Below are 24,723 nucleotides of genomic sequence, written 5' to 3'. Positions count from 1 at the left end.
CAGTGTTTCACTACACTAAATTACAATCTTTCTAGTGAAGCCTCCCATAGACCTGGGATTATGGATGTCTATACTATCACACCCAGTGTTTGAATAATTTCAGTATTATTTTTATTATGTACTAAAAGAAACAATAAATGTTTACTGTCTAAGAGACCAATGGCACAATAAAAATTTCAGTTCAACTGAAACTATATGAAATTTTACGTGTAAATGTATTACTTTTATAGTTTAATGGGCATTATTTAACAGTATTTTATTTTTAAAACATCAGTATTTTCAGTATTCCTGAAATTATATCCTATGTAATATAATGATAAAAATGTTGGGGCTGGGGATTTAGCTCAGCGGCATAAAGCGCCTGCCTTGCAAGTGCGTGGTTGTGAGTTGAATCCCTGGTACTGGTAAAAAAATAAAAATTAAAAAAAATAAAAATGTTGAATGTCAAATGTACAAAAAGGTATTTTTTCAAAAGTTATTTGAAGGACTAAAAAAAACTTTGAAGACTACTCTCTAGTAAACACATGTACAAATGTTTGTGTCATCATTTTATAATACTATGAAACTGGAAAAAAAACCCTATCAATGGTACAATGAATACTGTTTAGTGTATTCATTCAACAGAATGTGTCCATATGAAAATGAATAAGGTAGTTACAGACAACGTAGATGAGACATGTAAATAATGCTATCAAATATTCAGAATAACTGGCTTATGTAACATTTGAAACCAAGCCTATAGTTTAAGGAATTTTACTCTAGGGATATTAACTGAGTGGTAAAACTATAAAAAACAGTGATTCATCATGGGGATATACAGAATACAAAAAAGAGAAAATAAAAAAAAGAAAGAAAGAAAAAGATTCTAAGGAACCAAGAATGTACTTCTTAGCATGGGACGTAGTATATAATAAAACACTTTATTTATTATTCTTAAGATACATATATATTTTATATATGCTTTTCTGCATGCAAAATAGATTACACAAGTAATTTTGAAAATTGTCCTTCAACCCAGATATTCTCTTGTTAATTTATTCTACAGAAATAATAGCAGCAAAATACAAAGAAGATAGAAACAAATTGTAATAGCAAAAACTGATCATCAACAAAAACAGAATCAATGTCTAACATTCTCACCATGGAATACCATGCAGCCATTAACTAATGTTTTAAGTGACAAAAGCAGGATACAGATAGGTTATCTATAACATAATCCAATCTTTGTAAAATAATGATTATAAAATTTCTATATATATGTTTACTATATTCATGCATATGATAACAAAGGATGAAGTCTATTTGGAACAAGGGTTGTGAGGGCTAAAAAAAACTTTCAAAAACTGTTCATGTACACATACATGTACAGAGCCATACTAAAAAGTTATCAGTTTAATGATATTTTATCTTGAGATGTAAATTTTAAGATATTTATTTTGTCATTTCAAGAAGAACACCATACATTACTTTACAGAGACACTGCCAAAATTTATTTACACTATAAATAGATAACACATATTCTAAATAGTAACACTGGCCCTGGGTAGCCAATTTACACAATGAACAATTAACTGTACTTAAGCCCTATGCACCTTTTTCAAACATGCATGCATGCATCAGCATTCCCTATATTACTTCTTATATAGTAATGCAAAAACGAATCACCTAAGCATATTTTGAAGCAGACTGTTTCAGCGAATCTGCAGTGAGATCTGAAACTGCATTTCTAGTAAGTTCCCTGCTGAAAGTACCACCATTGATCCATATACTATGTTTTAATTAGGAAAGCAGTGAGCACTTGGAATGTGCTTGTCTTGTTACTATGTACTTTTGTAAACATTTTTCATTTAATCCTGTACAACCTTTGGAGGCAGGTTTCATCATTTCCATCAACAAGTAACTAAACCTAAACTCACAGGAGCAGCAGAAAAAATACTTTACAAGGGAAATAATGTTATTCAAAGTAATTTAGTTAAGGAACTCCTCCCCCTGAAGTTTTTTCTATGAGAAACGATTATGTCCTACTTTTAGGCATCTTTCTTCAGCAAGAAAACAGTAAGATCATAGTCTATCACTAGGATTTCAGGAATTTACATCTCAAGACAAATGGGACCATGTTACCTATTGAAGGGAGCAAAAGCTAAGACATCTGTGAGAAATTCACATTTTAAATCAGAAACTCCCAGAGTGGGACCCAGCCTTGAATTCTCATGGTCATTAGACAGCCAGAACCAGACTCAAAGGACATCAACAGAAAGATGGGGGTGGGGTGTAGCTGTAAAAGTAATTTGGGGAAAACTGGATTAAAATGAGTTACCTATTTCTTTATTGAGTAACTTTAACAGGTTACAAACGTACTTTGTAGAAGACCAATGTTCTACAAGAAAAGCTTTCCAAGTGGATTTTGTCCCATGGGTCCTAGCAGTTTAGGGCACACACACGGAATCAGATTTTGAGCTCTGAAAGCATCAGTAGCAAAACTAGTTGTTACCTTGTCTTTCTTTATATACACGCTAATTTGGTAACAAAATTACCAAAACAGACAAAATCCATACCTTTTTTAATATAATAGTTTCTTTCCAAGGCTCCCCATTGGACTAGATGTGTCTTAAGAACAACAGTTCCTCTTAATCTTTGCATTCCCAATGCCAGAAAGCCTATCTAATCTATCACATGTATTAAAACACTTAAATGAGTGAGCAGCAAAGAAAAATCAGATGCAGAGACTAAGTATGATAATTAGATGACACGGCAAGTTTCCATCATGTTCAATTTTAAGTGAGCTAAGGCAATGAAGAATATTTAAGCCCTGTGCAGCTTTTGTTGTAAAAGTACACTGTCTCATATTCATAATGTAGAACATGGAATGTATTTCTCTACTTCTTGCTACACATACTATAAAAAACAAGTCTTTAAATATATGAACACATAGCTAAAGCAAGAATAGGTCAGTGGAGTAGAAGACAATTTGGCAAAAGATCTCAATTTTCTAAGTACTAACCTTGTCAAATTTCTCAATTTCCTCTAGAGTTCCTAACCCTCAATCAAAAACTACTCATCAAATCTCAGGAAGTGAAGCTGACAGAACTAGTTTATCACCTTCTAGAAACATAAAACTACTCCTTTGAACAAGCAGCAGCACGTTCTTTTCTGCAAGTACTCTCATGACTCCTGTTGTAGTCATGGTTTACAAGGGAAAAAGAGTTTCCCAGATCAAATGCAATAGAGTACAGGAAATCTATCCACACGCTCGAGAAACAAAAGAATCCAGCTAAAGACCTAGTACCCATGGCAATGCCCTTCACAAGTCCAACTGGAGGCCCTTGGCTCATACAAATCTGCATCAAGGATCTGCACTGGGAGGGACCAAAGATCAGGGGCAAAAGCTATAAAGTCTGTGCTGACAGGATGAAGGATCTGTGCCAGCAGGCTGAGGGATGTGCACTAGCACCAAGAAACAAAGCAATACCCAATGCTTCCCAGAAAAGAACCATAGCCAACCTCAGCAACAGCAAGGAACAGCAGAGTTCATATCAGGAAGACCAGTGTGACAGCTTCTCCAGGTGAATCATCAGCACCATCTTTCCCTCCAGTTCTCTTTTTTATGCTTTTGGCAACAATCTTCAAGTGGGTCATCCTCATCCAGCACCATGCAGATTCAGTTCAGATGGATGTTACAAGTGGACCATTAACCCACCACAACTCTCCTCAGTGCACTAGCCTACAAGAGGGAACTTCTCCAGACTGATTATATCGTACATTTAATAGCCCTTTTGGAATTTGTTATAATAGGATTTTGCCTGTACTAGTATATTATATAGATAAGGTTTCTGGTCTTTAAAACAACCTCATCATTCCCTAAGTCCAGCTAGGAAACAGAAATCAGAAAATAAAAAGTGTGTTCAAAAAGCTAGCCTGACTGACTTCAAAAGTAGTGCTGTTCTTACCGTATCTAGTGCTTCCTCCAAAAATAATGTATCAAAACTGACTGCAGCTAGCCATGACCCCAGACTGTTTTCAGGACTTTTAGTCCAGACCTTTTCCTAACTTTTAAGCAACACTTTCCTCTCCACACAGGAAAAAAACCCAGGAAAAGTTGCAGTCATGCTAGTGGCCTCCCTCACTGCTTGAAGCTTGGTAAGAAAGCCTAACAGCAGACCAGCTCCTTCTGTTCCGATCTCTGAAGAATGTGGAGCCCACATTTATAAGTTTTTGTATAAATCTGAAATTTCTTTTAGCCTCATCTGCTTTTTTCAGGATCTTTGATGCATTTTCATTTAAATTACATACGAAAACAAAACAGAAAACTATACCTAGTCACTATCTAAATTTAAGACTCAGACTAAACCAAAAATATAAAAGTTTTCATGACTGTTAACTACTTTTCTACATTCCTTGGACAAGTAAAAATTTCTCCCATATTTGAAAAATACTGATCCTAAAAATAAGGTTCCCTGAAGTTTATCTTTTTTGAGTACTTATACTTTGCTATCAACCACTATATTCACTTGTGTAGTGAATCCCATCTAAAACATTTAATAATCACTCACAAACTTTGGTAATCAGATAATTTAAAATTAATGAATTGACAAACCAAGGATAAATTAAATGTAATTTAAATTAGTTCCACCTTTTACTAGAAATGGCTAAATACTCAAGCCTACACTGTGTATGATTAAATATTTTGGGTATTCTTAGTTTCAGTGCCCATAAATTAAGAATACAGTGTTATTGGGGCTGGGGATTTAGCTCAGTGGCATAAGCGCCTGCTTTGCAAGCAGGCAGTTGGGAATTCGATCCCTGGTACCGATAAAAACAAAAAAGACAGAAAAAAAAAAAAAAAAGGAATACAGTGTTATTGTGCAGTACTGGTGAAGTGGATAGGACAAAGGAAATAGGAACAGCAAGAAAATTTTCCATTAATGCTTTCAATAATCCCCATTTCTATGATGGGTTTGGTTTTTTTTTTTTTTTTTTTTTGGTCTCTTTCCTTTTATCGGTACCAGGGATCGAACTCACGACTGCCTGCTTGCAAGGCAGGCGCTTATGCTGCTGAGCTAAATCCCCAGCCCCAATAATCCCCATTTCTAAATGCATCTATTTTACACTCAGCCAAACTCTTGAGAGGGAAGAATAGATGCTGTATTTACTTAAAGTCCAATAAGGGGTAAAATTATGGTTAAGAGAAAATGATTAATACATATTAATCAGTCTCTTGGAGTATAAAGAGTAGTAATAAAAAGAGCATAAAAAAATTTGAGAATGAAAGTATTTCCTCTATTTCGATAATGTGTTGGTTTATATTATTTGCTAAAATTCTTCAAATCTGAGCTAGGTATGGCAGTACATGCCTGTAATTCCAGTACTCAAGTGGCTGAGGCAAGAGTTCAGAGTTGGTCTGGGCTCAAGCCATTTAATGACAATTTCACTGTGATAGTGAGACTCTATCTCAAAATATGCCCCCCCAAAAAAACTCTTCAAATTCTATAGTTAAAACCTATCCGTTTTTTACTGTATACAAATTAATCTTCAACTTTAAAAAAAAGCTGCCCCCACAATTTATAATAGCTAAATCCTGGAAACAGTCCATATGCCCATCAACAGATGAATGGATAAAGAAAATGTGGTATTTATATAAATAGACTGCTACTCTATCATAAAGTTGGATAAATTTAGCCAGGCATGGTGACACAAGCTGTAAACCTAGCACTTGGGAGGCTGAGACAGGAAGGTTATCTTGAGTTTGAGGTACAACACCACCTTATCTCAAAAAAAAAAAGGAGCTAAAATTGAGTCACTGAGGATAAACTGATACACTTCAAGATGATAATTGTAAGTGAAATAAATAAGACAAACAAGCTCAAATATAACATTGTTTCTCTCTTGTGTGGAAAACCCCTAAGAGTAAAAAAGGAGCAAAATGGAGGATATATTTTGGGAAGTAGGAAGAACACGTTCAAATGGCAAGGGGAACAAGGAAGTAAAGAGGGAAGGAAGGGAAAAGAGACTAATAAAATCAAGAGTGGGGGGGGATTAAAACAAAGCTTCTGTAAATGTAGACAGGAAGAAAGGTTGAAGGAAGGGGAGAAGAATGGTGAAAAAAAGAATTAAAATGTATTATGTACAAGTACAAATTCCCTATGATGAATGTGGCCTCTATGTATGGTAAATATATACTTAGAAAAAATTTTAAATAAAATTAAAAAATTTAAAAGGAAAAGCTGCTGCGCTCTTCCCAAAAAACAGTATCCAATAATAAAATCAGAGAAGGCTCAATTTTAAAAGAGTCACTGTGGTGGTGCATGCCTTCCTAATCCCCACACCTGGGAGGCTGAGACAGCAGGAGTTCTAGGCCAGTTTGAGCTACAAAATGAAATCAAAACCAGTCTGAACTATATACCAAGGTCCTATCTCAAACAAATAAAATCACAAGAAAAAAGTGACAATTATCAAACTCTGAAAATAGGGCTAATGGCCACTACCTTCATTCATTACTATTACCACCTAAAACTTAACGAAAGTTTAGTAAGATTTTATATAAATTTTCAAATACAAAAGAACTACACAAAAGCATACGAGGATTCCTCCCCCAAAACTTAATTAGATATGAAAAGAATTCTTAGATCAACAATTCTTAATTTAGGGTCATAGATTCCCCCTTGAAAATGTGATGAAAATTATGGTTTATTCCTTTAAAGGTTAACATAAACCACAAAATTCTATATAAGTTGTCAAAGTTAATGGTCAGTTATCTATGCACTTCTACTACTATATTCTAAGAAACTTTTTATAACTAGACAACACTTATTTTTTTCATTTCTACAAGTCTATCATTTATATTCCATTTCATAGCAAATCTAAAACATACTCATTTAACTTGAGTTTAGATAAAGAACTCATAAGCTGGTGTAATAGGTAATGCATCATTAAAGTTTACCTAAATAACCTTATTTTTTTTACAATTTATGTCTCATTCACTTTTGTTTTTCTTCAGTAAGACACTAATAGAAAACATGGCATTTCCCTTATACAATAAGGCTATTTCAGAGTTATACTATGATAGGGAAAATAGTCTCCCAAAGATGTCTAAGTATCTTAATCTTGAGAATCATGTTAGGTTTCATGACATCAAAACTGCACGTGGAATTAATCAGCTGATCTTAAAAACAGATTATCTGGGTAAACTCTATGTAATCACAAGGGTCCTTAAAATGTGGAAGACCCTGGCAGAAGAGTCAAAACAAGAGAGACAGCTGTGTGAAAAAACACTTGAAGCAAAGTTGCTGAGTATGAAGACAGAAGGCAGGGCCTTAAGCCAAGAAATGTAAGTGACCTCTAGAAGCTGTCACCGACAAGGAAGCAGCGTCTCCTCTACAGTCTTCAGGCTTCTGACCTCTACAACTGAAGAGTGGTTTCAAGTCACTATACTTATACTTATGGTACTCTGTTACCCTTGCAAAAGGAAACTAGTATCCACGGCAAAATGAAAAGAGCACATTGAGTCAAACATCAAATGTCTTAATATCTCAAAAGTCTTAGTTTTCTCATTTATAAAATGAGGAAATTTTATGTTTGTGGCTTCTTGAAAAGTCTAACTGAAGATATACACTACGTGGATAGGAGCTAGTAATGTTACACAAAGTATGGGCAAAAGAATACTCATATACTGGCATATTAACATGTACTCACATATCATATGCAACTAAAAGTTCCAGAAACAAAGCTGCATTAATATTTTCTAAAGCTATGTCAAACTATTTTGGCCTTTAAATCTTTGGGAAATCTTTCAAAAACTGACAGTAAAAGTCTAAATAATAAAAACTAAGTCTTCTATTACAAACTTCTATACTTCATACAAATTACAAAACACAATTCATAAAGACTTTTAAAATATGAGAGTTTATAGATACTATTTATAACAAATTATTGTAAGAGATTATGATATTTATAGAGGTACATCACTTGGAGTATGACATATAAAATCAAATTTTATAAAATAGGAAGAATAAACTAAATACCACCCACAGCATGTTTAGTTATTTTCTTTGATTTTTGATATCATTCTCTTTTTTCTACTTCTTTATTACTCTGAAGGAGTCCAAATGGTCCAAACAAATGAGACACACAGGTCATATCTGAGCTAGCTAAAGTAGAAAGTATCTCAGCAATAAAGGCGCTCTTTCTTCATTTAGAGGAAGTAACACACATAACATTTCAATTTAAATTCATAATCCTGTACATTTTTAATTGACACAATAATCCTAATTCATAAAATTATATGTCAGTGGCATGGAAGCAAATATTTAAAATACATAAAAACCAGTATCTGTACGTACTACATAATAAACTACATTATAAAATAAAAAACCCAACCAAAAACTGGGCAAAGCAAATGAAAATGCCAATTCAAAAGGTAATACACATGCCTATAAGCCCACAGAAAATATGGGAAAATGCCCATTTTCAGTAGCAAACAGGAAATGGAAAATTATCTAACAAACAGAAGAAAACTAATAGAACTATATCTAATAATAAAGTATAGCTCCTAAAACCACAAAATTACTAGAAATTATACTATTGGTGGAGAAAAACTTAGCTTGTGTGTGGAGGTGTTCATTATCTATTAAAGTATGTGTTCTACACAACTAAAAAACTTTATTTCTAGGCTGTTTTATAATTAACTACTTGTTTGTTTCCTCAGGTTTCTGAAACAAATCTTCTAAAACATTTGGAATTTCCAGGTGACAGCAGTGTCTTTGTTGCTTGAGTTCCTGGGATCATAAGGGATTTTATGCTACAAAGACTATTCAAAATGGAATCTACTCACTAGAGAGAACCACCACATGGTTAGTGAGTTGGATCTTGAAGTCAGCTCAAATTCCAAGGAGAGGTGGGTTGAAGACTAAGTTCAGTTGACTGGCAAATTTTCAATCAACTATGTATATATAATGAAATTCAAATAAAAAATTTGTACACTTAGGCTGCTCTCTAGTTTGTGAACACACCAATGTGCCAGAAGAGAGGTGCAGCCTGATTCCACAGGGAAAAGGAAAAGAAGCTCTGCTTTCAGGATCCTTCTGGGCCTTGCATTATTCATCTTGTTACGTGGCTCGTCCTATCACTTATAATAAGGCAGTAATAAGTACATTTTCTAGAGTTCTGTTAAGATATTTTAATTATACATCAAACCTGCGAAGTGATGATCCCCATCAAATGGTAACTGTTACATTTAGGACATTAGGATCACCAGAGAGAAGACTAAAAATTATTGCACTTTATCTGAATTATATAAAGTTTACAGGTATCGAATCCTCTGTTCAGCTACATAGGAATTCAAGCTAAAATTCATTTGGTTGAACACATTTATGAGTCTCTGGTCACTCCAAACATCCTACTAAAATGCTAAAAGTATAATTTTAAAAGAGCAAAAGTTGTACTGGAACCAAAACAGAGCAGAAGATCAGTGGATTGGATTAGAAGATACAAACACACTCAACCCCCTTATCTTTGATAAAGGGGCCAAACATGTTCACTGGAAGAACGACAGTCTCTTTAATAAATGGTGTTAGAAACACTGGCTCTTCATATGCCGAAAACTAAAACTAGACCCATGCTTATCACCATGTACTAAAATAAAATCTAAATGGGTCAAAGATCTGAATATTAAAACAGAAACACTAAATCTATTGGAAGACAAATTGGGTAAAAACCTTGAAGACATAGGAGTAGGTAGAGAATTCATGAACAGGACTCAAACCGCTCGGGAAACACTTCACAGAGTCAAAAGAAATCTCCAGCATAGTGAAAAGAAAACCCACAAACTGGGAAAAAATCTTAGTGAACTGCCCCACAGACAAAGGACTTCTGTCTAAAACATATAAAGAATTTTAAAAAATCAGACCCCCAAAATTCAAAGACCCAATCCAAAAATGGGCATCTGAGATGAATACACACTTCTCAGATGAAGAAATACAAATGGCAAATAAATACACGACAAAATGTTCATCGTCAGTCATTCGAGAAATGCATATTAAAACCACATTGAGATTCCATCTCAGTCCTGAAAGAATGGCCAAAATCAAGAAAACCAACAACAACAAATGCTGGAGAGGCTGTGGGGAAAAAGGAACTCTCCTGCACGGTTGGTGGGAGTGTAGACCACTAGTTGGTAGGTGCAACCATTGTGGAGGTAAGTCTGGAGATTTCTCAGAAAGCTGGGATTGCAAGCCCCATTTGACCCAGCTATTCCACTTCTAGGCATGTTCCCAGAAGAACTGAAAACATCATACCACAGTGATATATGTGCACCCATGTTTATAGCAGCACAATTTGTAATAGCCAGATCTTGGAAACAACCCAAGTGTCCATCAACTGAGGAATGGATAAAAAAGTTGTGGTATTTTTATACAATGGAGTACTACTCAGCTATAAAGAATGATCACATTGAGATATTTATAAATAAACGGACACAGCTTGAGACCATACTCATAAGTGAAATAAATCAAACTCATATGTGTAAAGACCGAATAGTTTCCCTAGTGCAAGACATGATAAGAATACATAAAAGTATGTGGTAATCATGATTCCCAATCATATTGGTGTGAAGCCATATGTTTTCACTCATTAATTAGAATGGTTTTAATCTGGGTTGTTCCATTTTAGTATCTGTGATAGTACGAATAGCTATCTTGAAGAAAACAAGACATCATAATAGCTAGTGCTGATTTAATATCTTATTTTGAAGTCCCATCAAGCTGTTGTTCATCTGTTTCCATTGGTTTTAACATGTTGTATCTTATTATATTTTACTATATGCAATAGTATAAACAAAATTTTTTATAGGCAAAGCCATAATATAGAAACCATTGTTCATTTTCTGTTAGCTGGTTCTAAATACCCTATAATTCTTTCATTCTCTTGAATGGCTTCACACTGTCTTGATATGTTTGATGCTATAGTATACAAAGTTATACTCAAATAATTCAAGGAAAGAGACACTATGGTGACTACTATTAAGTCAGGTTATCTGGTGGTGAAACACAATGATGCTTAAATTGTTCAGTTCTGATCTGTGTTTTTCTGTTACTATGTCCTCTTTTATCTCAATCTCCCCTCCCCTTTTTTTATTAATTTATTTTTTCTTACTTTTTTAATTAAGGGAAAACTAAATTAAAAATTAGCAGGATATATTATATTAACTTTTTTGCTTTCCTATTAACCTGATTTGAACCCCAGTAATGCTCTCCATCTTGTTCTGTCTGATTTTACTATATTCTGTTTTGTTTGATAGTATCAAGTTTGAGGGTATAGGCAACCACTCTGAAGGCAATAAGATTTACTATGATGCCCATTATGGTTTGACTATTATCTTCTTTTGAAGTCCTGTAAGGTCTCCAGTGTAGGTTTTATTGGTCTTGTTCTGTACTGTTTTGGTCAATTCTATTATACCTGATGATATAGACAACTCTTTTTAAAATAGCAAGAGGCATAATGGTGACCATTTTTGATCACCTGGTATTCTATTTTTGCATCATGTACTATGCCCATCCTTCTGTTCTGATTCTGTTTTGTCACATTTGGTTTTATTCCCTTCAAAAAAAGTAATAAGAACTGTGGGAATAATAAAACCCAAAAAGTATAATTGTTATTGTAAAAAAGGGAGGAAAAGAAAGTGGTCTAAAGGATATAACTGCATGCATATTTAAGTGTGTAGGATAGAAAACCATATTATTGAGTTTTTGTTGGATCATTGAACAGAACTGTCTGCAACCTCACTGTATGAACGTCCACTTTGTATGCTTTAATTTTGTAATTTGGACAACTATTTCTAAGATGATAATATGTAATCTATTAACCAGTGATTTCTTACCGTATATTTTTTCCTTGAAATTCTGTATTGCTTGTACCCTCTTACTGCTTTGTTCTTTTTTTTAACCTTTCTTTTTTCTCTTTAAATAAAAAAAAAAAAAGAGCAGAAGTCTTTGAAGGAATAGAAAAAAAAATGATATTGTTACACTTTAGAAAGTGGTAACTTTCATTGCAGAACCAATACAGAAAAGTAGCAAACCTGATTTACAGCAAGCAAAGACTTCCCTGCAAGCAGAAGTGAAAGCCTGAAAAAAAAATACTCACTGTAGGTCTAAAAAGTGATTAGCTGTCCCCACACATCCTCCCTGACTTTCAACACCCAGGCAACTCCAACCTGTCATTAGCCTAGAGGCCTGCTATCTGGAAAGGGAAAAGTTTCTGGAATAGCCAACACTAGAGGTACCATATTGAGAATAGACATTAAACCAAAGTATCATATCGAGTGTTAAGACATCAAACCTTACCACTCTGCTTCTAGAACACTGGCATAAAAAATTGTGTCTTCCGGGTAAGGAAGTCATTTCTGAAAAAATGACTAAGTACAAGACAAAAGGCAATAATTTGCTTTACCTAAGAAAAGGACCCAAGGACAGATGACTCTATATGCATAGAAAAGTTCCAATGAGTTTTTTTAGTGTCTTACTTTAAGTATGAGTAATCACCCAAAGGTTACCATCTGAGAAAAATATCTATTGGAAGACTGAAGTCAAATAGCAAAAGCAACTGGGAAGAAATAGTAATCAGGAATAAAAGGAATATATATACGTATATTTACATACACATAAACATATATATTAATCATAAAAAGACAGTGTGCTTATAGAACAAAAATGGAATGTATGGGCGGGGGACCCTAATCCCAGCACTTGGGTGGGTGAAGCAGGAGGGCTGCTGTGAGTTCAAGGCCAATCTGGACTACAAAGTGAGTACAAGGCCAGCCTAAACTTCATAGTGAAACTCTGTCTTACAAAGACCAAAAAATAAAAAAGAAAGAAAGAAAGAAGGAAAGAAAAGAACTCTCATAATAAAAATAAAGCACAAGGAGAAATTTTTAAAAACATTAAGAATTACAGAAACGGGGCTGGGAATTTAGCTCAGCGGCATAAGCGCCTGCCTTGCAAGCAGGCAGCTATGAGTTCGATCCCTGGTACCAATAAAAAGGAAAAAAAAAAAAAAAAGAAAGAATTACAGAAACAGCCAAAAAAAAAAAAAAAACACCTCTGAAAGTTATGATATTATAGTAATACACAGTGAATGAAAACAAAAGTCTACCCCAATACATTAACAATGAAATTTGTTCAATGTTAGGGACAAAAGTCCTAAAAGAACTCTTAAAAGCTATGGGGTAGGAGAATAAGGGAAACAGGCCCAAACACAGTCAAAACCCAGAATGACAGCCCTGTCAGTAACACATTTAAAATTCTGAGGGAAAACAATTTTCAACCCAGAATACCAGGTTAAGCCAAAATATCCATCAAGAAAGCAAAGTGTTGGGATGGGGGAATTTCAAACACTGAGATCTCAAAAGGTTTTACCTTATACACATTCTTTCCAGCTGGACAGAGAAGACTGTGTTCCACCAAAAGCAATGGACAGTATCAAAAAAGACAAGATGTGAGATCAAGGAACTAGGAGATAGAACATGAGAGTGAAGCAATAGAACCTCCTAGGAGATATGATGGTGAACAGAGATCACACGTGAGGAGCCATTCACCAGATGATCCCAGAACAGATTTTAATAAGATGAACTTCAGAATACTTAATCCATACAAATGAACTCAGAGGAAATTTTTCACAATCGTAAGCCTGCTAAACTAAATAATCTTTTGAAACACTAAAAACAAATTTTTCAAAATACAAAATTGCTAAAGAAAACAAAAACAGCCAACTATGAACATGTTTCTGAATTACTAAAAGAAAATTAATTAGGTTCCATACAATTTACAACTAAGATACAGAATAAACAATATTTAAGTACTGTAACTACAAGAATTTCTTTTAATTTTTCCACTTCCAAGCTCATCTCCAAGGAGATAGTTCTTGTGACTTACTTTCCTAGTCCATAAATTATCCTATGAAACCAATGCTATTAGCTTAGTATGTATTATGGCATTTTTAAATGACCTATATTTTTTTTTCTTTTTATTGGTACTGGGAATAGAACTCACAACCGCCTGCTTGCAAGGCAGGTACTTACATAGCTGAGCTAAATCCCCACCCCCAACCTATAATATTAAATATTCTTAATTTTAGTTCTAGTGTGTATGTGTTTAAAGAAACTAATAGTGATTTTCTGAAAAACTCTGTAACACCATACGGAAGAAAGAGTAGACAAGAAGAGTTATTAAACAAGTTGGCTTTCAAAGAGATCAAAGGTGCTGTTTTATTATAACCTTACTACAAGGGTTACACACATCAGGAAATCTGGAGAATTCTAAATCGAGACCTCAGAGTTCTCAAACTGAAGGATATCAAAGCATCAGCAGAGCAATGAACTGCTTTATTAAATGTCATGTTATCCAGCCCAGGTTGCCTGCTATGTTCCGTCATGCAATTATAAAAAAGTTTAATTTGCTCAATGATAAAGCACTTGCTCAGTATGTGCATGGGCTTGGTTTCAATCTTTCAGGGACTGAAAAAATTTGGACATAGAAAACATGCCACCACTCTCAATTTCATAGTTGATTTAAGGAGAGACCATAAGGTGGGGAGGTGCTAAGTTTTTCAGATTCTGTCCAGCAAAAACAGCATACTTAAAAAGACTGAGTTGCAATCATTTTAATCATTTCCAACCACCTACAAAAGATATTTCAGATAATCTCAGGATATTCGGTAGCAAATTCAAATGGCTACAAAAAAATGCTCTAAGCATAGTATAATTTTATTCCTATGGCAATGTTGTAATTGTTTCTATTTGTATAACCTCCATTACATTTATTTTCTTCCGTTCAGAAATTCAATTTACATATATTTACCACAAAAAAGACCGAGCATACTACTGGTTCTTTCTGGAGCAACGCTTTTATATATGATTTAAATATAACAAATAATTTTAGTAACTAGTAACCATTTAAAAAAATGTGGTTATCAACAGTTAATATCACAAAGTTTCTACAAGTGAGCTGTAAAACTTAAAATTCAAATGTTCAAGGAAGAATCTTTAAAAAAAAAACATAATAAAAAATAAAATTGGATTCTTTTTGAAAAATCTAAGATGCTGACAAGGGAATATGACCTCAGAGTAAGGCATGTGGCTTTGATGAAAATGGAGAGTGGGACATGTGTCTAGGATGATTTCACTTGTGTTAAAGAAACTTAAATGCTAGTTTAAAAATATTAAGGTATGAAATAAAAAAAATTAAGGTATAAAATAATTTAACCCCACAATACTACAAAGTGGTTATTATACACTGATTTTAGAGGTAAGAAAGTGAGGTACTGAGGGGCTAAGTCATTACACAGACAAGATGAACTTGACCCAAGCAGCCTGACTTGAAAATTCTAACTCTTTGCCATGGAAAGAGAATTCATCCCTAGATACAGAGAACATTCCACTGACTTCATTTTCTCGATTTATGCACAGACACAGGACACACATTAAGTTAACTGGAGTCCTTCTGGATGAGGAGAGAAACACTCCCTTCAGGCTTCTAAGATGACTGAGGTGCAACATCAGGCTATCAGTATAAAAGCCTATATTCAACAGAACATAACAAAGCTAGGTGAAAAGTAAAATGTCAGAGCACCTGTATATGTACAAACAAAAAGAGAATTGCTATGTTTTAGCTTTAGAAGCCTTGGGTCCTGTACCTGTTCCTACCATTCTGTGAGTTATCCTAACATCCTTTGCAGTGGTTAAACACAGTTTTCCTACTTAACAATATTTTGAGTTGTCTTTCTAGCATTTACAACTGACAGTCTTAAGACAATAACACAACTACAGGACGTGATCGTAAGCATGTAGTGAGAGGTAATCATGTTTTTATTATTTAAAAAATAAACAGTAAATGAGGCTGGCCATGGTCAAGTACAGCTGTAATCCCAGCATCAGGTTAAGGCAGAAGAACTACAGTGAGTTCAAGGTCAGCCTGGGATACACAGTGAATTCAAGTCTTGCCTTGACTGCACTGCAAGAATCCGTCTCAGAAAACTAGGAGAAAAAAGTAAATGAATGTCAACTTACTGGTGAGGTCAACTCTAAAGCCCTACATAAAATAGCAATCATGGACAAATCTCTACTCTGTAATCGCTATCTCCTTCTACACTTCATTTTTCTCTATTAAACTCACCCTCCTATGGCACTATATATTTACTTGTTTACTGTGCCTCCCACACAGAATGTAAGGCTCTGAAAGCAGGAAATGTCTTATTTCTTCATTGCTTTATATCCCTAGTGTGTGGCTGAGTAGGACCTTAAATATTTGCTGAGAGAATTTTTGGAATACTGAGTGGTCATTACAAATGTTATTTAAAAAATTAATACAAAGCTAAAAAGTGAAGTGAGAAGAGTATGGTATCAAAGAATAATCCATGGATCAAAGAACAATCATAAAGGGAACTGAAAAGGGTAATGTTCACTAAATGTTAACAAAAACCACTTCAAACTGGGATTCGGCTCAAGCACTTCTTAGAGGAAAATGTATACCTTAATATTCTGTATTAGAAAATCAGAAAGAGGCCTGGGAATATAGCTCAGTGGCACAGCACTTGCCTGGCAAGCACGAGGTCCTGAGTTTGATTCCTGATAGAAAAAGAAAAGAAAAGAAAAGAGAAAAAAGAAAAAAGAAAATCAGAAAGATTTAAAAGAAAACAGTAGAAAAGTGTTCCAAATTTTGTATCCAAAACATACATGTATACATACATACACATACATCAATATTTTATTCTGGTTATTTCTAGTGTAAGATTATGACCTGCAATTTCTTCTATAAGCTTTCCTGTATTGGTCGCTTACTGTCTCTTAAAATTCTTACCCTCTGGACTCCACCCTTGCTCTTTACATACATTAGTTATCACTCATTTTTTAGATCCTCTGGTAATCTGCAATTAATGATTTCTCAGTTTCTTGTAATGTCCTGAGATAGAGACTCATACCAACTTAAAGATGCTTCTATCCAGATGGAAAGCCTATAGTTACTCAAATTTAGCAGGCCTAAAATAGTTTATCATCACTCCCCAAAATATATCCTGTTCATCTATCTGTATTTTTACTTTTTGTGTGTGTCAAACCTAGGGCCTCCCACAAGCCAGGCAAGCACTTTACTACTGAGCTATATCCTCAACTCCTATAAAATAATTCTAGAATAAGATCTCCCTAAATTGCCCAGGTTGGCCTCAAATTTAATATCCTCCTGCCTCAACTTCTCAAATAGCTGAATTACAGGCGTTCACGACTACACAAAGCTCCATTTTTAATACTGGCTAAAGATATCACTATGTACCCTAGTTCTTAATTACCAGTTAATTATCTATGAGTTCTACCTTAGAAGTTTCAATCAAATCCATTTTCTCTCCTTCAACAATGACATGATTGCACTTTAGGCATCTTCAATCAATTTAAGAGTTCTATTTTGTTTTCCAGTTACTACCTCTCCTAAAAAATGTAATTCTGATCAGGGTTTACAGTTGAAAACCTGAGCAAACACTACTAGAGAAGGTAATTCATGTAAACTATGATTGTTAACGATAAGGCTTTCAAACCTGATTAGACAAGAGCACTATAAAATCCTTCAACATTTGGCCCAATTTTCTATTTTACTTTTATATGTTTATCATTCTTCCATGCACCCAACAATCAAGATACACCTTCGAATAGACCCTGACAAAATTCCAGGCTTTGTGGATTTTTTAAGTCTGTGGTGCCTTCTGAATAAAAATCCTGAATCTTTCAAAATAGCTCAAACGTTACCTTCTTTTGTGAGGCCTTCTTTTAGGCTACCCTGGACAGACAGAGCTAACTCACTAAAGCATTTTATTACCAATCCTACAGTAAAAGCTGTTATATTATATTATACAATAATCGCATGCTACTCTATAATTCAAGGAACTGAGCAAGAGCAGGAAAAAAACCTCAGGTTTGTATCCTTGACACCTACAATGCCTAACTTCTAAAAGAGGCTCACTATATGCTTACTAATAATACACCCTCCATGCTCTCCATGTGTATTAAAATTATTAAACAGAAATGAATTTTCAAATAAGTACACGTTTACTTGGTCAACCTAAGTCTAATAATGTGGTAGAAAAAAACTTTAGGGCCTCCCACAAGCCAGGCAAGCACTTAGGGTGACCACTTTTGTGTCCTTGTTTCCGGTGTTGGGGCTGGGGATTTAGCTCAGCGGCATAAGCACCTGCCTTGCAAGCAGGCATTCGTGAGTTCGATTCCTGGTACCGATAAAAAGGAAAAAGACAAAAAAAAAAAAAAAAAGAAAAGAAAAGAAATAAAGCTTTGAGAAATTCCCTCCAACTGAGTAGAACCAATATACAAGTTGCTTCTAACCACAAGAAATGCAGTAAAGTTAACAGGCTGGGCGGGGCCTAACAATTATACGGACACAGCAGGAGCCCATTGGGCTTTTTTTTCCTCTTTTCTCTGCTGGTTTTGAAACAGGCTGCATGAACTTAAGAGTCACAAGGAAATGAATTCTGCCACACAATCTGAGGGAGTCTGGAAGTAAATCCTTTTCCAGCTGAGCCTGTAGGTAAAAATGCAGTCCTGGCCAATACCTCGACTAAAGTTTTGTTGAGAACACAAGCTAAACCATGATCTATGGAAACTAAGAAGTATCTTTTGCTTACACAACTAAAGTCACAGTTTGTCATAATTTGACAATGAGCAGCATAGAAAACCATGAGAACATAAGATACTACTGAACCCTTATTCACACAAAGGGCTATGTTTTCTCCAATTTCTAAACATAAACATTAAATCAAACTGAGTACATGGCAAAACTATTTAGACTAACATTTCAATTACAGAGTGCTCAGGAGTATTTATGTAATAAAGACTAGAAAGTATTCAGCTACATAAAGCAGTTCCTTATTTTAATCCACTTGCTTATATGCCCATATTTAAATATATTGTAAGTATATTAATACAATTTTCTTCATAAGCAAAGCTGTATAAGAAATATGAAAAAAATGTGTATTTAATTAAGGATATTGGTAGCCAGAAATAATCTACCTAATAGTCAGTAGGCAAAGCAATCAATTGGAAGAATGTGGGGGATTTGCTGGCAGGAGAGACACCATGACAGTAAAATAAGGGAGCTCTCTCTTGCAGGAACTACAGCAGCCCGCAACACATACAGGTACAGTACTTAGGGGAAGTCACTTTCAGAACTGATGGGGGCTGTGCTACTCACACCACTCCTCTGTCCAGCCCACCTAGATTATACTTTCAAAAAAACCTCAAAGCAGAAATTTCCATGATAAAGGCCACATTTTAGCATGCAACGTAAGTTATCCACTGTCATGTTTAAAGATAGATAAGATTACAGGCAAGAAACACTAACCACCAAAGTTCCTCTTCAGAGGTGGCAGGGATAGTAATTAAAAGTATCATTTTCCCTATGAAGAAGAAGCAGTCAGACATTACTCTTCTGCCATTCCCCATAAAAGCCTACAATTGAATAAAAGAACATTGAGGAATAGAAAGCATATTAATTACATATCTTAAACTCAAATATTTTGGCACATATTTTCCTAAGAAGCAATGATTGAGAATAGTTTAATAATCGTTAATTAATGATCCATACCATAAAACCTCACATCTGTGTTGAAAATTAAAGTAAGTCTTCCTAGAAATACAGATCATATTTAACATAGAGGTAAAAAGTAACCCACAGTTTCAATATAAGGAAAGAAGTTTTACAACTAACAAAAGGCACCTGAATTAAAACCAGACTACTGCCATACTCATAGGCAAACCAAACAAACTCAAAACAATTAGGCAGCCCAAAGTAGCAAGATCCTTCTGGTTGCTGTAATAATTTACTTTACATTTTAATTTCTAGTCATGGATACATTCCAGAAATCCACATAATTTCTCTGGAAATAGCCTCCATTCATTGGTGTATTTTCATTGTCTTAACTTCCCCATCCTGTTGCATTAATGAAGGCTATTTTACTATCTCATATTAACTGCTTCTATGAATATTAGCACTAAGTGGAAAAAATGTAGACACAAAACAAATTCAGGGATTTTAAATATTAGCCTACGCCACTAAAGACCTTTTTATTTTCTTGTCTTGATTTTTTTTTTGAAAAAGGATCTCACTAAGTTGTTCATGCGTGCCTCAAACTTATGGTGCTCCTTCTGCCTCAGTCTCCCAGGTGCTGGGATTATAAGAGTGCGCCAGCATTCCTGCCTCAAAGACCAATTTCAAACAAAGGTAATGGGCAATATTAGCAATAATCACGAAAGAGCATCTGTTCATATTAAGAATATTAAACTCACTAGTCTGGAAAGAGTAACAAAAACAACAGACCTATTTCATCTAAAAACTTCTGTATGAATTCTAATCTTAGTCTGGTCCAGAGACTCCATTCCATGAAATTTTCTGCACACTAGAATACCAGATTAGGCATCTCTCTTCCAGTTCTCTGAGACCTAAATAAGAATGCATACACCCAAAATATATATCCAAAATAAAGCAAGACATAAAACTACCACCAAAAAAAATCTTCTTCAATTTAGCAATTGTGATAGAATTACTAGTAAATCTACTTGTTAAATACTTACGATTAAAATTTTTTTTAAAATAGTACTAGGTTTTCATTTTTATGACTGCCTACAAGGAAAAGGTAATTTTGAATGTTCATCACCTTTTCTTATTGGAAACCACAATAAAACAATTCATTTTATAACATTTCAGTAAGAACTTTCTATTAATTTAGAAATACTTTTTCTCAATTTTCAAATGAAATGCTTATATATGCCCAAATATTTCTTTACTTTGTAACTTAATAAACACATTAACATTGTGACATACAACAAAAGTGAAGTTAATGTAAAATGTAAGCAAGTTTGATTTTTAAAATTATAAAGTTCATCATCCAGCTCCCTAAATCTCAAAATGATGAAAAGTATGTTTCTACTCTTCATGAACCCATCCACTGAAATACAGGTGAAAAATCTCATTAAAGCCATGCTGCTAACAGATGAGTTTTTACTTAAGTCTACTGCATCTCACTGGCTCAACAAGGATTTTAAGGTCCATGCACTCTGACCTGATCTCCTTAAGTACGGGTAATTTTTCTGATCCTCTTCCAGAAACCTTCCTCAACTAAGGTTTCTCCCATGACTCAGGAAAACATGGAAAACTGAATGAATGTTTTCGCAAATGTCCCAATAATATGTAACTAGAACTGTTCTAAATATTCAATAGAGAGAAAAAGTTAAATTCACTGGGGAATTTGGGAGCCTGAGGATATGCCCGCTCTCTGCTCCGCAGAGACTTACATATGCAAGAATGCCCCAAGTTTTCATTGTTACTCTCACTGTCCTGCTCCCAGTGTTCCTAATCCAACTGCACTAAGAACTGTGTGGCAAGTGCACAAAGCTAAGTGTTTAAGTTTTTTTTTTAAACTGCTTTACTTTCAATTTTCAGTAAGGAGGTCTTTTCCACTTCCTAATTTACTATGAGTAGCCTGGTTGTCAACTGTTTGCCCCCCTCCCCATCTGAATGGAATGCATTTACTTTAATAAAATAAACCTACAAATATACTCTTTGTCAAGAAAAACTATCAACTCTTGAAAAAAATGAACCAAACTACTTACACATGTATTAAATATTAACAATTTAACAAAGCTTTTCCTAGTCTTAGTCTCTACCAAGCTTTTATATAATCGTATCATTTGAAAATAACTAAATGCAAATTTTCACTTAAAAAAGTATTTCTTCAAAGTTTATTCTCGAATTAACCTCCAATTCTCTACAAACTGCTTTACAGCCATGTCAGCTGTGATCAAATCACAGGAAGGGCACTACTGGGTCACCATCTCAAAAACAAAAGCTTTTTAAAAGATGGTCCAATTTTAGGCACTCTCAATATTTTTATTTACATAGCAAAATGACTATAAACGAGTAATTAAACTAGATAAAATCAAATGTTATCCCACACTGAATGTTCAAAGTGGCACTAAAAAGATGAAGCAAATTAAACACCACATTCTTATATTTAAGTTATGCTACTGTGAATGGTGATGGAACATCAGAACAGATAAATTACACACCGATTTACCAACACCCGACTCAAAGTTCTTACATTCATAAGTGCCTGAGTAAATAAGGGGTTGGTGTTACACTGCTCTCGTGTTCTGCCGTGAATTAATATGAGACATCAAAGCAATGATATGGGAATGTTTATCTTCCATATGGAGAGAAAGTGGTCTACATTCAGCATGAAACACAGGGAGTTCATTTTCCTCACAGCAATTCACCCTCTTTCCTGTCCTACATTTTAAAAACATTTTGCTATTAAAAGTCTTTTTCGGCAGTGCCTTTCCCCAGCTCTACCTAAACTGCTCTTCAAAAGGACGTTGCCAATTACTGCACCTCGTGAGCAGTCATAATTTCCATAGTATCTCCTGAAGAAATTGTTTTCTGCTGCTTGAATGCTCCTGCTAAGCAGAACTGTCATTAACCGGTAGGTAAAGTAGCAGTTTACCGGGATTAAAAAATACTTCGATAACACAAGCATCCAACGAACGACCCTACACAAGGGAGGAGAGACTATTTACAAAGACTTGAGGACAGTCGCTTTGTATTAAAAGTCGGTTCAATGGAGAAAACTTCCTCCTTTTTCAAATACTTAAATGTCCATCTGACTTTTGGCCTTTTAAAACTGCTCACCTCTCACTCCCCAGATAGAACTACATTTAGCAACGGGTCTGTCCTGCTGACTTCCTGATACTGAAAACCACAACCACGAGGGCTGTTTCATTGGTTTGTTTTACAACAATGCTTGCTCCCTGCACCTCATCGAGAAATAAAGGTCTTTCCCTCCCGAGGACCCCGGCCCGGGGAGGGCGCTCGGGTGCGCGCCGGGAACCGTGGGGCCGCAGGGCTAAGCGCGACTCTCCGTCCCCTCCCTCTCCAGGGGCCCGGCGCACTGGGCTCAAGGAGAAAAGGCCGAGGGTGAGGATCCCCGGGGCAAGGAGCCAGCCAGGTGCCGCGCGGGGAGGGGGGCATACCTCCGAACATGTGAGGCGAGAGGTGCGCTGGGAGCGAGCCGATCACCAGACGCGGCCCGCCGGAGCCCCCGCCCGCCGGCCGGTCCCTGCTGCTGCCGCCGCCGCCGCCGCCGCCTCCGTCCTCGGGGCTGCTGTGCACGGAGTCCTGCGAGCCATACGGGCCGCTGCTGCTGTTGGGGATGCTGACACGGGTCCCCGAAGCCACGCTGCCTACGGCCCCGCCGAGCGAGCGACTGCGCGGGGCCGCCGGGGCCGCCGAGGCCGCCGCCGCGCCGCCCGAGGCGCCGGGCTGGGGCACGCTGGGCACCTGAGGCGGAAGCCTGGCCAAGGCCCGCGCCCCGCCGCTGCCCGCACTGCCCTCGCGCACTCCGCTGCTACCAGAAGGCAGGTCCGAGCCCGAGTACGCGCGGGTGCGGCCGTTAGCGGCGGCCGGGCCGCTTTGCTTGGCGCCCATGTCCTCCCTGCTGCGGGCCGGCCCGCAGGGCCCCCGCACGTCCGGGGCCGGCCCGGCGCGCTGTCCTCCTCCGGGCGAGGCGAGGGGCAGAGGAGCCTCGGCCGAGAGTGCCGCGCGCTGCGTCTGCGGGCGCCGGCTCAGGTGGCGGTTTCGGTTCTGGTGCGCCGCGACGGGCCGCTGCCGCTCTCTGCCGCCGCGCTCTGCACCGCCGGCCTCGGCACCGCCTCCTCCCGGGCGGCCGCAGCTACCGCCGCCATCCTCCGGCTCCCACGGCGGCTCGCGGGTGAGTGGGAGGTGCCCGCCCAGGCTCCGCGGGGGCCACCTTCCCTCCGCCCCCGGCCGCCCAGCTGTGATCAACAGAGAAAGAGGAAAAACGGGCGGCGCGTGAAGGGACAAGGAGGAGGGCGGGCGGGGAGGCGCGCGCTCTCAGAAACCGTCGCCCGCGGGGTCCGGGCCTAGAAGCTAGGGATGCCCACGGGGGGAGGGTCCTCGGCCTAAGCACCGGAAGGTCGAAAGGCAACACGGCCCAGGCTGTGGCCAGGCCCGAGTGTTTGGGTGGCGCGCGGTGGCCCGCCCCGCCCCCTCGCGCCTCCCTACGGATTGGCTCCCGCCTTCCTGGCCCCGCCTTCCCTGGCCGAGGCCTGCCCACAGGACTCCTCCTAGCCAAGGTAAGCTTTGTGGTAGGCGTTGGCACCCGGGGACTCGGTGATGGACAGGTCTTTGGCCACACCCTCTCGGCCATAGCGCGCCCCCATCGCCACAGAGAGACACAAGCGGATTGGAGAGAAGGAGCCCTGCGGACGCCAATCAGAAGGCGGCCCCTCCTCCCGCACGTGGCCTGCGGACGCAGGAGAGGAGCGCGTTTCTTTCACCTTTTCCTGACTGGGCTTCTGTCCTGTGTCCCAAGGCTTTAGGTTTAGGTGCGTGCCACCCTCGTTGATGTTGTTCCACACTTCCATTTAAAAAAAAAAAAAAATTCAGAAACACCAGTTCTGATGATGAAAGTAAGAGAACAGCGAAAACAAGAGATACCCAGGAGGCTGAAGCCCAACTGGCATAAACTAGGCTTACTCTTTTGAAAGACTCCTACTGTAGTAAGTCCAAAATGAAGAGACTGACAGTAAACCAGTTTGACCTTCAACAGTTCGGTAAAAACTATGGCGCTGAGCGCGGGGCTTGGTGGCGCTCATCTGTAATCCTAGCA

The 24,723-nt window shown here is 37.2% G+C and overlaps 1 protein-coding gene across 1 annotated transcript in view; it reads right to left on the bottom strand.

The window, feature by feature from the left end:
* Znrf2 (zinc and ring finger 2) overlaps nucleotides 1–24,037 on the bottom strand; it is a 104,941-nt gene extending 80,904 nt beyond the window's left edge. Inside the window, exon 1 of the mRNA XM_063240169.1 lies at nucleotides 23,066–24,037. Within this exon, the coding sequence (XP_063096239.1) occupies nucleotides 23,066–23,519 (454 nt within the window). The 5' untranslated portion in view covers nucleotides 23,520–24,037. The remainder of the gene's footprint in view (nucleotides 1–23,065) is intronic.
* Nucleotides 24,038–24,723: the final 686 nt, after the last annotated feature.

The sequence above is a fragment of the Cavia porcellus genome, unplaced genomic scaffold, assembly GCF_034190915.1.
Source record: "Cavia porcellus strain 051 isolate PalLab524CR breed Dunkin Hartley unplaced genomic scaffold, mCavPor4.1 scaffold_2, whole genome shotgun sequence".
In the NCBI taxonomy this organism is placed as follows: Eukaryota; Metazoa; Chordata; class Mammalia; order Rodentia; family Caviidae; genus Cavia; species Cavia porcellus.
This window is presented reverse-complemented; position numbering and strand designations above follow the sequence as displayed.